At 41.8% G+C, this 17,477-nt stretch overlaps 1 protein-coding gene across 10 annotated transcripts in view; it reads right to left on the reverse strand.

Moving 5' to 3' along the window:
• Positions 1 to 17,477, reverse strand: part of RHBDD1 (rhomboid domain containing 1) — a 210,058-nt gene that overhangs the window by 128,280 nt on the left and 64,301 nt on the right. For all 10 annotated transcript variants that reach the window (XM_086338152.1, XM_086338146.1, XM_086338148.1 and 7 more), the window contains 3 exons: positions 15,920 to 16,008; positions 12,466 to 12,522; positions 2,596 to 2,739 (listed from right to left, as the gene is read on the reverse strand). In XM_086338152.1, coding sequence (XP_086194278.1) covers positions 2,596 to 2,739; positions 12,466 to 12,522; positions 15,920 to 16,008 — 290 coding nt within the window. The remainder of the gene's footprint in view (positions 1 to 2,595; positions 2,740 to 12,465; positions 12,523 to 15,919; positions 16,009 to 17,477) is intronic.

Below are 17,477 nucleotides of genomic sequence, written 5' to 3' on the forward strand. Positions count from 1 at the left end.
TTACATTTGTGTGTGTGATACGCAGGGATTAATATTTTTATCAGTGATAACATTTCTACTGCACTTCTAAGATTTACATCCAATAGAGCATACCATATTTACATTCAATGGACAGTCCAAGGTAACAAATTCAGACACAGTTCTGTTAAGATTATGGTTTGTTCCAAATTAAATTAAATACATAATATCCTTACCTCCCATAATATTGCATGTCTCACCTTGGAGTGATTAAGCACCTGCTGTGCCCAGGACTAACCTTTAGAATTTGTTAAAATACAGCCTCTGGGCCTTTCCCCCAGTGTTTAGGATTCCAAGGCTAAGGCACGCTTCCAGTGACCGTGATATCAGCAGTCCATTAAGGCTGGTGATGGCAAGAATATACCTGGTTATCCCCCTCTGTTTCTGTGCATCCTCTTTGTAATGTGACTCTACAGCTTGGCCCAGGAAGAGGTGGAATCTACTTCCTTATCCCCTGAATTTTGTCTGGTCTCCTGATTTGCTTCGGTAACAAAATACAGAGGAACCAACAATACATCAGCCTAAGTATGTTCCCGCATTCTCCCTGGGAACCCTCGCGCTGAGGCCTTGTGGACGAACCTGGCCTGGCCGGCTGGATGACGAGTCACATGTGGACCAATTGCCACCATCGCATCAGATAGCGGTCAGTCAGGCAGGTAGAGGAGGTGTCCTAGAGCAGCTAGCCCCAACTGACCACCACAGACACCTCAGCACACCAGCTGAGACCAGCGAAGCCTGGCCCATGGGATCATCCGTGCAGAACCATAAATGTGGAAGAAACATGTATTGTTTTAGGCCAAGTGTGTCTGGGCAATTTTACCCAGTAATAGACGACTGACAGGCCACCGTTCTGATACTCTTCATCTGAGAAGTCCTGATGTATCTTCCTCTCCACTGCCTCAGCCACCTTCATCATCCAGACTCTGCTCCATGATTAGACTACTTCAAGTCTTCTGATTTGTCTTCCCCTCTTGTTCTCACTGCCTACCTCCACACACACTTACTGCTAAGACCGTATTCTTAACATCAGAAACCAAGTTGTAGGAATCTGTGTGTTCCTGTCATATGTTGTAATGCCTGATACCCCCCTTCATGCTTAGTCCTTGTTCCTGGCATGACTGTTGCTGGATCCGTGAAACACAGCTCTGATCAGATCACTCTCCTGTGCAGAACTCTTACTGGAAGTTACATCATAGACCAGACCCATTTTCCACGTGGCCTATTTAATTCTGGGACCTCTGTGATCAGGCCCCAGCCTAGCTACCCACTCTTCTTCCCCTTCTTCTCTTAGCACTTTATTCAAAAGCGAGGGTGGGATGACCACACCCCTTACTCTTGTGTCTGAGAAGATATGATTCCTGCCTCGAAGGCCCTTTCACATCTCAGCAAATGCTACACATTCTTCAAGGATCAATTCAAATACCACCTCTTCTGTGAAACTCTGATAGATCTAGTGAAGAAAAAGCTCACCCCTTCTCACGGATTCCAGCAAATGGCTGAAGCCTCTTTTAAGTACCTGATATTATGGTTACTTATGGTATCGAGCAGGCTTCCCTGGTGGCTCAACGGTAAAGAATCCTCTTGCCAATGCAGTAGATGTTGGGAAGATCCCCTGGAGATGGTAATGGCAACCCACTCCAGTATTTTTGCCTGGGAAATTCCATAGACAGAGGAGCCTGGCAAGCTTCAGTCCATAGAGTCACAAAGAGTTGGACATGACTAAGTGACTAACACTCAGACACACAAACAATAAAAACAGGAATACCAAAACTTATTACCAAACCTAGAAGAAAGATGGCAAAATAAATAGGGCAGTTTTCATGTACTATTTCATATAGGGCTTCCCTGGTGGCTCAGACAGTAAAGCATCTGCCTGCAATGTGGGAGACCTGGATTCGATCCCTGGGTCAAGATCTCCTGGAGAAGGAAATGGCAACCCACTCCAGTACTCTTGTCTGGAAAATTCCATGGACTGAGGAGCCTGGTAGGCTACAGTCCATGGGGTCGCAAAGAGTTGGACATGACCGAGCGACTTCACTTTCACTTTCTTTTCATATACTAATTGGTAAAAGAATCGTCTGGAAAGTCAGTTAAAAATACAAATTTCTAGGTTCTGCTCGCAGGGAGACTGGTTCAGTAGGCCTGCAGCTAAACCCTGAGTCTGCATTCTCACCAAGCTGCCCATGTGATTCTCAAGAAGGCCTGTGGGCGACACTGATGTACAGTGACATATAGCCTGCCTTATAGATATGCATTTCAAAGTAAACCCTTCCTTCATGTACCTAGAATTTTTTTCTTAGGTTTCTTGACTTTAATGCCAAAGCACTGAGTGCGGCAGGCCTATAAAAAGAACCACTTTAACAATACATACATAGTCTGGCACCTTATTAGCTTAGGTTGCTGGGAATATGGCATCGCACCCCATTCTTTGTAATCACAATCTGCACACATTTTTTTCATCTACATCTCCTTTTTATAAACTATTTAAAGTTTAATTTGCTACAAACAGCCCTTTTTCAGACATCACACCATGTGAGGTATGTACTTTAAAATAAGTGAAGGGTGCAAATTCCCTACCTTGGTCCAAGAGGCTGGCTCTCAATGCTCTCTCCAGCTGCTCCTCTTCACTCAGTCCCGCGGTGTACGTGTCATAGTTCCTGGGGACATCTTCATAGGCACCTCGCCCGCCATATGGGTAATAATCCTGATATCCAGAGTAGCCTACAGGTGCAATGAACAAGTTATGGAACAATGCCATGGACTATTCCTTTTCATACTTCCTATTTTGTAAGCAAAGACATTAAAATAATGTATGTCATTATTCTGATAATAGTAATAATTCTCAAAATAAGAAAAGATGACTGGTGCCGTATGATGACCTGGGGGATGAGAGGGGGTAGGGAAAGGAGACCAGAGAGGGAGGGGACATATGTATAATTATAGTTGATTAGTATTGCTATATAGCAGAAAACAATACAACATCACAAAATTTTAAAATATATATTTAAATTAAAAAAAAAAAGAAAGTTAAAAAAAAAGATGACCAATGGAGAATGCCTTCATGAGGGTGGGTGATAATCATCCTGTCACCATGGTACCACAGTGTCCACGTGGGACTGGACACGCCTGAGTCCTTATGTGCTGAAGATGAAGTAGATACTAATTTATGTAATTGCTTTTTATTGGAGTATATCTGATTTACAATATTATGTTCATTTGTACTGTACTTCAAAGTGAATCAGTTACACATACACACATACTTACCCACTCTTTTTTAGATTCTATTCCCATACAGCAGGGCTTCCCTTATGGCTCAGCTGGTAAAGAATCCACCTGCAATGTGGGAGACCTGGGATTGACCCCTGGGTTGGGAAGATCCCCTGGAGAAGGGAAAGGCTACCCACTCCAGTATTATGGCCTGGATAATTCAAACATGGACTATACAGTCCACGGGGTCGCAAAGAGTTGGACACGACTGAGCGACTTTTACTTCACTTGGGCTTCCCTGGTGGCTCAGATGGTAAAGAGTCTGTCTACCTGCCGTGCGGGACACCTGGTTTCGATCCCTGGATCAGGAAGATCCCCTGGAGAAGGAAACGGCAACCCACTCCAGTATTCTTGCTTGGAAAATCCTCTGGACGGAGGAGCCTGGCAGACCGCAGTCCATGGGGTCACACAGAGTTGGACACGACTGAGCGACTTTACTTTCTTTCACTTTCACTTTCCCATACAGCAAGGAGATCAAACCAGTCAATTCTAAAGGAAATCAACCCTGAATATTCACTGGAAGGACTGATGCTGAAGCTCCAATACTTTGGCCACCTGATGTGAAGAGCCAATTCACTGGAAAAAACCATGGGATTTTCCAGGCACGAATACTGGAGTGAGTCGCCATGCCCTTCTCCAAGGGATCTTCCTGACCCAGGGATTGAACCTGCATCTCTTGCACTGCAGGCAGATTCTTTACCACTGAGCCAACTGGAAAGCCCGTGCTCTACATTAGGTTCTTATTATCTATTTTCCACAAGAAGACACTAGTTTAGAAGGCACGAGAAGTACTGGAGGGGATGGGAATGGGCCACTGACGTATGCAGTGGGTTCTTTCCGTTTAGAGCTACTTAACACCGTCGGTGAAGACTTGGCTGGACTTGAGAGAAAGGTTAAAATGACAGTTGATAAAGCCTTACTGTCCAGTGGTTCCAAACAATGACAGACAGACCAATATTTAATACATATACTGTAGGACTTCTGTGTTAGGCATGATGCTTCAGGCGGTAATAACTACAGTAAGATATAAAAGATAGAGTTTCCCTCATTGTAATTCTATGTCAGAGATCATAGTTTCTATTACTAGCCCTTTTGAGAAACTGGTTGCTAGATCAAAAGAGAGAAGAGATAGCGTGGCCATTAAATAATGCTTTAAGAGTCAAACTTTTACATACTATTAACAAGGGGCAAATTGACTTTTGCAAGATGTTTCCATCAAACTTTTCAACTCAATTTGAGTTTATTTTATTGCTCACATTTATGGAATTTGTTTGGAAGAGGTTATTTTTCCCCACAGAAGACTGACGACTTAATTCACAGAGTGAGAGTGAGCACATGCTAAGTCATTGCAGTCATGTCCGACTCTTTGCAACTAGATGGACTGTAGCCCACCAGGCTCCTCTGTCCACGGGGATTCTCCAGGCAAGAAGAGTGGAATGGGTTACCATGCCCTCCTTGTGGGGATCTTCTTGAGTCTCTTATGTCTCCTGCCTTGGGAGGTAGGTTCTCACTAGTGCCACCTGGGAAGCCCATAATGAGAGAGGATCCACTTACTTTTTTTTCCTTCTCTCCTGCCACTGTCATACCCTTTGAAGATAATGTTTCAAATGTTTAATCAATGTGCTCCCTGTTGCTGATGAAAATTCCTACCCTTCACTATGCATCTTGTGCCATATGCCTCCATATCATTCCATGTCACCATAGTACAGGCCTGAGTTTAAACTTATTGCTTTAATAAGACTACAGGGGGGAACAAAAAAGCCAACAAGAAGAACTCTGTAGGGTAGAACCTGGTTAATTAAAATTTCGTGTTCAGAATTTCTGGTAATTAGTCTTTAAAAAGGAAATGACAATAGAACTCAGCTGGATAATCTAACTATAAGTGCTTATATAAATATTTGCCATGCAAAGTATCTGTGTCTGTTGGTTGTGTTTTTACAATGACTTTCAAGAGATTTAACTGACATACTATATATAATTCATCAATTTAGAGCATATAACTCAATGGATTTTAGTAAATTCATGGAGTTGTGCCGTTATTACCATAAACAACTTGAGAACACCTTTATCGTCCCCTAAAGAAACCTGCACTCTTTAGTGATGAGAGAGTTAACAGGCAGGAAGGGCAGAGGTTCCCGAGCGGCAGGAGGAAATAAACTGCAAGTGGCCGTCTGTTTTCCTTCTCCACACAAAATTAAGAGCGGCTCCTTTTAATTCTGTGTTGAGGACACCGGGTTCTGCCTTGAGCTAACCAACGTGTTTTTCTTATGTTAATGAAACGATGTGTTTGCTTCGGAATTCGCCTTTCTTCAAAATGGTTCTTCCTAAGACTTTTTTCCTTTCCTCAAACCTTGGGCTCCGGCTCAACAAACCAGTATTCCTGTCAACTGTTTGATGGCCTGGGGATGACACACCTCATGCCAACCTATCTCAAAAGTACATATTGTGGGAAAGGGGCCTAGTGCAACTCCTTCAGCCTTCAGGCATCTCTCTTATCTGATTAATAGCTTTCTAACAGACATAAAACACCTTGCTAAAAACTAGGAAGGCAGGCACTCTTTCTGTCCCTTTCTGATGTCTATGTCAGAGGCTTTCTCTATCTCTATTATACTTCAATAAAACTTTGCTACACAAAAAGCTCCAAGTAGTCAAGCCTCGTCTCTGACCCCAGATCAAAATCCTCTCCTCCGGAGGTCACAAATCCAGTGTAACACACAGCTCACAGCAGCAACCTTTCATCCTGGGGGCTTGTCCGGGATCTTCAAGACAAGGAAAGGATGATTGAAGCTCTAGTTCCTTACTCTCCTAGTAAACATGTTTTCTGCTATACTTTACTAACTCTATGGTGTGCCTGTGTGTGTGAAATCAACAACCTTTCACTTACCAGCCCCAGATCAGCCTCAGTTCAGTTCAGTCGCTCAGTCATGTCTGACTCTTTGAGACACCACGAACTGAAGCACATCAGGCTTCACCTGGAATGACCATCACCAACTCCCGGAGCTTGCTTAAACTCATGATCGAGTCGGTGATGCCATCCAATCATCTCATCCTCTGTCGTCCCCTTCTTCTCCTGCTTTCAATCTTTCCCAGCATCAGGGTCTTTTCCAATGAATCAGTTCTTCACACCAGGTAGTGAAAGTATTAAAGTTTCAACTTTAGCATCAGTCCTTCCAATGGATATTCAGGACTAATTTACTTTAGGATTGACTGGTTGGATCTCCTTGCAGTCCAAGGGACTCTCAAGAGTCTTCTCCAACACCACAGTTCAAAAGCATCAGTTCTACAGCACTCAGCTTTCTTTATGGTCCAACTTTCACATCCATACATGACTACTGGAAAAACCATAGCTTTGACTAGACAGGCCTTTGTCAGTCAAGTAATGTCTCTACTTTTTAATGCTGTCTAGGTATGTCATAGCTTTTCTTCCAAGGAGAAAGTGTCTTTTAATTTCATGGCTGCAGTCACCATCTGCAGTGATTGTGGAGCCCAAGAAAATAAAGTCTGTCACTGTTTCCATTGTTTCCCCATCTATTTGCCATGAAGTGATGGGACCGGATGCCATTATCTTAGTTTTTTGAATGTTGAGTTTTAAGCCAGTCATCCTAGTCCTAAACAAACACTGGTCTACTTTCTGTTTCCATAGCTATGCCTATTATGGACAATTTTATAAAAGGAATCGTATAATATGTGGTGTTTCATGTATGGCTTATTTCATTCAGCATAATGTTTTCATGGTTCATCCATGTTGTAGCACAAATCCTTATTTCATTCTTTTTTTGTGGCCAAGTAATATTTCATTGTATAAATATATCACATTTTGTTTATTCACTTACCAATTGATGTCTTTTGGGTTATTTCTACCTTTTTACTATTGTGAATAATGCTACTACAAATATATTTGTATACAAGTTGTTATTTGGACATATGTTTTCATTTCTCTTACCTAAGAGTGGAATTGCTAGGTCATATGGTAATTCTATATTTAACCATTTGAAACTGCTAGAGTGTTTTCCAAAGAAGTTACACAATTTTCTATTCTTTAGGTGGCTTAGAATATTGGAGTGGGTAGCTGTTCTGTTCTCCAGGGGATCTTCTCAACCCAGAGATCAAACCCAGATCTCCCACATTACAGGTGGATTCTTTAGGTGGCTCAACTGGTAAAGAATCCACTTGCAATGTGGGAGACCTAGGTTTGATCCCTTGGCTGGGAAGATCCCCTGGAGAAGGGAACAGCTACCCACTCTAGTATTCTGGCCTTGAGAATTCTATGGACTATACAGTTCATGGGGTCACAAAGAGTTGGACATAACTGAGTGACTTTCACTTTCACTTTCTTTATCAGCTGAGCCACCAGGGAAGCCCAGAAATTAGTGGGGATTTACCAAACACCTCCTGTTTAACCCAACTTCTGTATTCTCTCTCACATTTCCCATGTCAATATATAAACATTATGATATTTAAATCAGGATAAGGATATATCCTCAAATCCCCTCAATGATTTGGGACTGAAATGGGATCTGGACACAATTTTTCATATGGACACTCTTCCTCAAATTGGTTTCCACTCAACAGAACAATCAGAAAAATTCAGCTCCCACTACTGTGTTGGGCAACACATACCAGCAAGTTTCATATCCTAAGATAAAGGAGACTATGGCACTGCTACAAACCTTGCTTTCTGTGCTTTTCACCGAAAAGCCAAAAAACAAAACAAAACAAAAAACCACCAACCAAAAAAATAACCCCCCAAACCTTTCACATAAGGACAAATAATCAATACATAATAAATACATCTACTTCACAAAGAACAAAGACAGGGGCAACCATTCCAGAACATAATAGAATATTTATGGACAAGTCACTGAATACCACAGGATGCTTTAGCAATCCTGAATAGAGAGACTGCCCAATTCCCTAAGAGTGCCAATTATTTTATTGCAACACGAAAAGCACACTGGGCACTTTCCCATATGGCTCATTACCACTTTCAAATCCCTGGGGAAAGTCACTTTGTTGCAGAAGGTCTAAGCAGCATTTCTACCTATCTACCCTCAAAAATATTCAGCTAATTCAAAATCCAAAATAGCCCCAAAGCTCTGAATACCTATCTACACAGATACCAGAAACACAACATACATCTGTGGAGTTTCAATTGACAGATAAATTTGCTACGATTTGAGGCAATGTTTTCTTGATAGAGGAGAACATCTTTCTTCATGTTATTTCTTATTCAAAGTACAACTGAACAGTGCCTTCACAAAATAAAGCCTACAACTCTAAACATCTGAATATTATAAAATCTAATTTGGTACTTGCCAGACAAAACATGGGGAGAGAGAAAGGGAAAGTTTTAATGCTTTAAGTCAAAAAGACTAGTGTGGTTAAACGTTCTACATCGTCAGTCACGAGTTATCAACAGGACTGAAGATCCCATCAATATCTATTACAATGAGAAGAGGTCTCCTAGGACCAAAAATTTTCTACAGCTGTTCTAGTGGCCCAATCAGATATTTTAAAATCTTCATAATAAACATGGCTGGAAAAACCTAACAATCAAACACTTAAGATAAATAAGTTTAAATTATATCCTGCGATGAATGCTAGTCTAATATTCTTTTGTAGTTATATACTTTGGCTCTGTAATAAAAGAAATTCTGGTTATCATTATTCTATAAACTACTCCATCTGTTCCTTATACACATACCAGGATTTCACGGCAAAAGAGATCAAGAAACACCACCAAGATCAGAAAGATTGGTAACCGCTTTTTAAACATTCATGAGGTTCTGTGACCTATAAATTCTTTTCCAGCTAAGGACAGCCATATTCAGAATAAATCATTGCCTGTAAGAGATACATATGCTCTCATAAAAGTTCCCTAGCTGACCATTAGCATGGCCACCTGGCCTTATGTAGTGCTGCCTTTGAAGAAATCCAATCACTTCAGCGGAAGAAATATAAATATGATAATCTTACAGGGGATAGGAAAGGAAGGCAAGAGAGGCTTTTATTGTTGCCTTTCATTCTCTGGTCTGTGTGTCTGCTCTGCTTATGCCTCTTTCATATGAAGGAGGCTTTTAGCAGGTTTCCCTTTTTTCTTTGTAAGTTCAAAAAAGATGAAAGAAAAGTCAGTAAGGAAACCTGCCCTCTTTGGTAAGGTTAAATCAGCAGAATGCCTATGTCATATCCCTGTACAACAGAAACAGCAGGGGCTAGGAATCAGTGACTGGCATGTTTAGTCCTAACTGTATAACTAAGTACCCGGATGACTTTAGCCAAAATACTTAACATTTTTAAACCTCAATTCCCAATTGTCACAGAAGATGTTGGGATGAGGTCATTTATGATAGTTTAAGCCACGTCTGTGCACAAATATGTTATTATTCTCTTCATCCAGAGGATCATTCCCGTTTCTCTTGGAGATTTAAAAAATGAACCAGGAGAGAAGCCCCTTTTCCTTGAGTACTCTGAGGTATTAGGAGCCATAAATACTAGAGAGAATAAGGTCAATAGGAAAAGAGAAATCACAATGGGAGACAGCCAAAACAGTCTTCCTGTATGATTCATCTCTTCTGAGTCACATGAGCTGAGAAACCTCTACTCAAACTTAAGTCAGTGTGAGCTGGCCTCCATAACCAACAACCAAAAGGACCCAGTGTTCTTCCATAAGACTGTATCAGCTCTGTTGACAACTAACCATCACACCTCCTCTCTTCAGGTGAGTTCAGATAGAAACAAGTGAGCCCGCACTGTGTAACAACTGTTCCTTTCCTGCACCAAGACCACAGTTCTAGGATTTTAAGCCTCCAGAGCATCAGAAGTGAAAGCCTCAGAGTGAAGCCGCTGGGGAACAACAGTATTCTTCACTGTAGTCCATAAGCCTAGGTAATCCCAATCATCTAAGCCTATGATTTTTCTTCCTGAATCCATTAGAATCACTTGAGAAGCTTTTTTTTTTTTTTTTTTTAAAGGCCCAAGTCCCTGTCTCTATCCCAATTATAACTTAACTGGTCTGGGTTGAATTCAAGCCATGGACACACTATAAAAGCTTCTCAGGTGGTTCACATAAACAGCCAAGTTTGACCATCATGATCCAAGCCTTTACAACTACATCAAAAACATATCTTGATTGTAACTCTTAACAGTATCATTCTACTGAGTAAATCATTCAGTGGCATTCCACTACATTCTGGATAATTCCAGGCAGGCTTTTTCATAAAGAACTGAAAAGCCCTTTCCTTTCATTGCTTTCCTTAACTTCATCAAGTAAGGATGCTTACTTAACTCATCAAGACCCAGCACTCCACCTCTTCTGGATGACCTCCAGTAACTGCAACTCTGCTCCCTCCCTTCCAGGCTGAGCACTGACTGCACTCATCAATATCTCTGAAATGGACTCCTACCTCTGCCAGGAAGGAGCAACTGGGACTGGACTAGATCTACCAAATCAAGTAGAAGATGGGAGAAAACATATGAGATGGATGTTTTCGGGCATTGTATAATTGGCAGTTCAAGATTCTGAATCTTGAGAGAAGGGAAATAAAGGAAATGAGCCTGAAGGCACTCTCTAGACTGTGGTTCAGGGAGCAGGGAGGGACATAGGTGGATGCAGCTGGCTCCCTGAATAGAGTTGGAATTTTCAGGGCGGAATACAGCAAAGGAGAAAACTATGTGGACAGAAAAAGCTCCGGAAATCTTCCTGGGGTCAACTGGAGATTCTGTTGAACATTAACTATCATCATGTTATTCTGTACTACTCGATTCCATGGTTCATCATTCTGTTTTCTATACCCAGATTAGTCCTATTCGCTTCTACTGTTTTGCCTTTCCAAATGTATGGCATCTACCATCAAGTCCTGGTCATAAACTCTGAGACAAGGACTATAGCTCTTTCTTTCTCTCCCGCAGTGGTCAGTCTAACAAACGTGCACAACACGACCACTCAGAGGGTGCTACTGGGTAAACCAGACTGAGGGTCAGAGCACTGTATGGGAGAACAAAGCAAAAGCACCGATATATATCTAGCTACACAATTCTTTGTACTTGTATCATTTAATCCAGGGGTCAAAAAGCTACAAGTAGGAGTACAAATACAACCCACTGCCTGTCTTTATAAATACGGTTTTACTGGAACACAACTAAGGACCCTTGCTTATGAACAGTATATGGTTGGCTTCCCAGGTGGCACTAGTGGTAAAGAACCCACTTGCCAATGCAAGAGATGCAGAGACTCAGGTTCGATCCCTGGGTTGGGAAGATCCCCTGGAGGAGGCAATGGCAACCTACTCCAGTATTCTTTCCTGGAAGATTCCATGACAGAGGAGACTGGTATGCTAGAGGCCACGGGGTCACAAAGAACAGGACACGACTGAGTGACAGAACAGTGTATGGTCGTCGTCACACTATGACGACAGGTTGCCTCGTTGAGATAGAAACTACATATGGTCAACAAAGCCTTTAAACTCTCAAACAGTAGCTACCTGGCCCTTTACAGGAAAGGTTGCTGACCCCAGATTTAAGTTACAGTGGTTCTCAACAGGCAGGACTGTAAAGCCACCCACTGCCTCTGGTGCTTAGGTTCTTCGACGCTTGTCTGCTGGTACCGATTCAGGATATTACAGTGCAGCCCTGCCAGGCTGGAATGTAAGGGCTTTAGCTTAAAAAAGGTCATATGCTTCAATAGGAAATCCTTTCTACCTATTTACAAAGACCTCTAGAAAAAAATACCTTCTCCTCTTTAACTGTTAAAGGAATGCCTATCTTAGCTTCTTACAGTAAATGTGACTCTTCCTGCATATGTAAGTGGAGTGGACTGTGGAGAACTATATATATATGAAAGTAACTTCTAACACTTAGCCAGTGAATGGTCTCTTAGGCTGAGTATCAAGGGGCCTGTTTCTCATATATATCTTAACATGTCTGAGAAACCTCAAACCAATCATTTAACATTTTCTTGCTGGAGTTCCCTCCTTCCTTAACCATGCACCCAAATATGCTCCCTGGACAGTGTCCCCGTCTAGCTTCCAGTGACATTAGAGGTACAAGGACCTAATGTCTGGTGTACTCTCCAATAGCAATAATATGGGTTTACCCATATTACCTTATGGGAGCTCTGTAGTAACAAACAGTATAATTTTTAAAAACAAGTTAAACTGTATTAAATGAAATAAAGTTACTTACCTGAACTATTAAAGTAGTACTGCTGTCCTGGGTAATCACTATTGGATGGGAAAATGCCTAAAAATGAAGGAAAAAAAAACATTTTAATTGTAGCCATAGGCTCTGCCCTGACCCCTATTGCCAGTTTTACTGAGGTATGATTAACAAATTAAAATTGTACATGTTTGGGTTGGTCATGATTTTTTTAAAAGGTGTACAATGGAATGATTTAATATACATATATATTATGAAATGATAACCACAATTATGTTAATTAACACATCTATCACTTTATATACTTACCATTGTGTGTGTATATATATGAGAAAATGTAAGATCTATTCTCTTAGTAAATGTCAAGTACTATTTCAAGTATTAATAAAGTGCTATTAACTATAGTCACAATGCTGAACATTACATCCCCAGAACTTACTCATCTTATAACTGAAAGCTTGTATCCTTTGACCAACATCTCTGCATTTACCCCACATGCTACCCCCTGGAAACCACTGTTCTACTCTCTGGTTCTGTGAGTTCGTTTTTAGATTTCACACATTGTAAGTGACAACATACTTAATTATCTGGCTTATTTCACTTAGCACAATGTCCTCCTGGTTCACCCACTTTATCAAAAACAGGATTAGAGTTCTTTTCATGACTGATAATACTCCATTATATATACACACATACCACATTTTCTTCACCCATTCATCACACATTTGGGATGTTTCCCTATATTGGCTATAGTGAACAAATGCTCCAAGGAACATGGGAGTACAGATATATCTTCGAGACGCTGATTTCATTTCCTTTGGAAATACACACAGAAGTGGGATTCCTGGATCATACAGTCGTCCTATTTTTTATTTTTTGAGGACCCTCCATGCTATTTTCCATAGTGGCTGCACCAATACACATTCTCACTAACATCCTCACCTAACTTTGTTATCTCTTGTCTTTTTGATGATAGCTGTCTTAACAATTCCTGACTGCGATGGATGTTATAAAGCTACAGTAAACAAAACAGTATGTGCACATGTGTGTGCCCAGTCACAGAGCCGTGCCCAGCTCTTTGCAACCCCCTGGGCTGTAGCCCACCAGACTCCTCTGTCCATGGGATTCTCCAGGCAAGATTAGTAAAGTGGGTTGCCATTTCCTTCTCTAGGGGATCTTCCTGACCCAGGGATCGAACCTGTGTCTTCTTTGTCTCCTGCACTGGCAGGCAGATTCTTTACCACTGAGCCACCTGGGAAGCCCATTGTATACTATAAAGCTATAGTCAACAAAACAGGATGGTACTGGAATAAAAATAGACATGTTGTCTGATAGAACAGAATAGCCCTAAAGCTGTAACTACCAGCCTTTCCAACAATTATTAGCTTCTTTGCAACAAAGCTCAAAGTCATTATAAATAAGTTCTGAACAATTAAAATATATTCTCTTTTGTTTGGGGTTAGTCCTACAGGGAACACAATGTGGTGGGGACAATGAAACTCTAACTTATGCTCTCTGAAGTTCCTTAAGGTTCCTGACAACATAAGATGGTCTCTGCCTTCTAAGGGACCAAGCTTGGTCTTTGAGATCTCTGTACAAGTAGAGATGCTCTGGCTATAGAGAGAACATGCCCCATAACAAGGGTGTTCATGAGCCGTGTTCTTAGCCTTCCTAACGGACTTTCCTGTTTCTTACCCCTAAACACAGGACAGAAAATTCAGCACTGGTGAAGGAAAGGAGAGGGAAGAGTAACAGGGGACACCTTCAGTGTGATGCTCCTTTCCCAGGAGCTACCAGACAGCAGCTTTCATGTATTTTCCACAGGGCTCCTGTGTCACCTCAGTTCTCAAATCACTCTAGATCTTTCTCCTGCTTTACCGGAAAAAAAGGCAGAGATTGCAGGCTATTTGCGAACAGCATTGAAATGTTTCAACTTCTAGTATTCAATTTTCTACTTATTATACTGAAAATAGAATGATATAAAAATAAGTCTCCTTAGAAAACAGGCGAGGCTTCAGGGAGGAAAGTAAAAGTTAAAATGTTACAATTATGGGGACAATCCTCTTTAAAAACAAAACATTTGCCTAAATTTCATAATATGTCTGTAAGAAAGCTTTACTTAACCACTTAATCCTCAGACACACACACACAAAAAGGAAACAAAATACTAGATTCCCAAGAATCATTTCTTTTCCTGTATCAGCACTGAGGACATTTGGGCAACAAAACTCATATCTGGATTTCCATTAATTACGTTGTATTAAAAATATAATAAAACCCTACATTTTCAATACAGGAAGCTCCTGCTGCCTCCTCCAGGTACACACACCAGAAAAACAGTAAGATGCAAAGGTAGGAAAATAAAAATTTGCGTGGATGCAACACAGTCTGTAAAAATCGCCCAAAAGTGAATACAACCAGCTAATAAAGGCAAGGGGACAATGTTTAGAAAGCTTTCTAATATCATGAATATTATATGGTTTGTAAGAATACCACTTATTAGCACAAATAGTGAAAACAAATTATTTATGGTTTAAGAGAAGGTAAAATAGTCTCAGAAGATTCCCCATGAGTAAAAGATGAAATATTGGAACTCATATGGTCTATAGAACAAGTGTTTGCAAAACAGTTTCCTTATAAGTCATGACTAGTATAGCATTTCCAATTAAGAGAGCCAAAAAAGTTATAGGTTTCCTAAGTAAAATAAAGTATTTTCATTGAGCAGCAATTAGAAGGGAAATAATTTTTTAAATTAAAAAGCAGGAGCCACGCTTCAGGAAAAACAGACTTGGTTTGGCCATCCATGAATATATGTCTTGCCTGCCAAGGACCTAGTGGTCATTCTGAATTGTTTAAAATACTGACCTTGTACTTCAGTACAGATTTGTCTTTCTTTTTTTAACTTTGCCTTGCACTTTGAATTCATGGAATATTACAGAAGAAAGCATATTTTAAACCAGCTTTAGTTCTATGAATTTCAAGGAAATAGTGGTTTTCGGTGAGTGGCAACAACTCTGTGGGTGTAAGTGTGTACTTCATTTGTCCCCTAAGAAAGCATCAGGTTTAAAACTGGGGTTTTCAGTCTCCTTTTTGGACCATGAGAGGACCAGTGCCAGCTGGTTCACCTCTTAGTGTAAAAAGAGCCTATTAGGGACTTCCTAAGTTGAATCACAGGGAAACTTGGGGTTGCTTTTATTCCCATTAAAATGAAGATGAACTTCCAACTAGTCAAGCCAAAGGTGTTCTGTGCTTGTGTGCTCAGTTCCTCAGTCGTGTCTGACTTTGCCACCCCATGGGCTGCAGCCCACCAGGCTCCTCTGTCCATGGAATTTTCCAGGCAGGAATACTGGAGTGGGTTGCCATTTCCTACTCCAGGGGATCTTGCCAACTCAGGGAACGAACTAGTGTCTTTTGTGTCTCCTGCGTTGTGGTAGGTGGATTCTTTACCATTGAGCCAATGGAGAAGCCCTGTTCTCCATACCTGTGCACGACTCCATGATCTTCTTCAGAGGCCCATGAGTGTACATCAGTCCAACAAGAATTCCAGCCAGATGCCCGGCAAAGGAAGTCCTAGGAGAGAAGGAGGACCTTCGTGAGTGTTTGCTCTGTTGCAGACTACACACTGTCTTCTCAATGGCCAGGGGCGTGTCAATTAGTCACAGGTGGCAGGCTCTGGTTCTGCATCACATCTTTCATGCGGAGCAGCATTTAACTCCGTCCCAAGGACATCACTTCCTACCTTACAACAACAAAAAAAAGTACAGTGAATAACAAACATAACAGGTTTAAAAGGCAATCTCCCTCCTTGACCAAGAGAAGTGAGCTGGCTCCTTCAGGGCAGCAGAAGCGTTTTTGTCAAGACAACCCATTATACTTCTTCCAGTTCTATGTCTGTAGCTCTTATTAGGAAGTATCAATGAAATCCATTTCCTCTGAATTAAATCTTGAATTAGTCAGCCACTGTGAGGGACAGGTGTTACCTGTGTTCACTGCAGAGTAGACAGCTACAGTATTCCCACCCTGACTAGGGAGGCAGAGAGCAAGAGAAACTTTGCAGAAGAGATTGAGATGTCCACCCTCTTCCGCACCCCTCACATAAATGTGGATCTTTCAGTCCCTCAGCCCCCCAAAAACCCCAAAATGTAAACTTCAAGCTTGAAAGATGAGACAGAGCTTTAAATCGGTTCCACTCTTCTTAAAATAGCGTCTAAGATTAGCAACTGCTTCTAAATATAAATACAAGGCAAGCCCCAGCTAAGTATATGCTGAATGAGTAAAAAGAGTAAATCGAAGATCATCCAGCCTGGCTTTCTGCCGCCCCCAGCTCCTGCTCTCTGTGCAGCCCACGCCCTCCATCAGTTATTTTCCCCAGAGGTGAGGTCTTGTATGTCACGGCCATCCTGTAGGGGCTCACTGACTCCTCTGCTTACAGACACTTTAGCCTGTGCTCAAGGCCTTCCCACTCATGGCCCTGCCCATCTCTTCTCTCCATCCTCATCTCCTACTAAACCCACCCCCACAGCCCACTGCCATACCCTCAAGAGCTCACTGGTGACCCCAAGGCTAAACTGAAGAGTACCCCATCATAAAAACTCTTCACATCTCAGGTGAAGGGTTCCTCTTCCTTTGAAAGTTACCAAGGAGCTGATGTAAACTCCAAGAGCACGGGGACTTTTGTGGTTTACACAGGGGTATCTCGCACACCTAGGATGGTGCCAGGCACAGGACAGACACCCAAATATGTGTGGAATGCATGATTCCAGTGTCCCAGGATGGTTTCAGCAAGAAGAGCAGAAGGCAATTTAAAGTCGTTGTACCTTCAGCCTCAGATGGCTGTGGCACGGGAGGGACTGAGCCATGCCACTGATGCCGTCACCCTCGTGAGATGCAGAATCAAATCCAATATACCTTGTGACCATGGCAGCAAAGGACAGGGGCAAGAGGCCCTTAACGCCACAAGTGAGGCAGCCGCAAGTAACTGTCACGGTCTCAGGGCCAGGGAGAGTTGCTGGCTCGCAGGAAAGAAACAGACAAGGGAG

The sequence above is a fragment of the Bos grunniens genome, chromosome 2 (genome assembly GCF_055505025.1).
Source record: "Bos grunniens cultivar Pamir isolate PY7600 chromosome 2, Bosgru_T2T1.0, whole genome shotgun sequence".
NCBI lineage: Eukaryota > Metazoa > Chordata > Mammalia > Artiodactyla > Bovidae > Bos > Bos grunniens.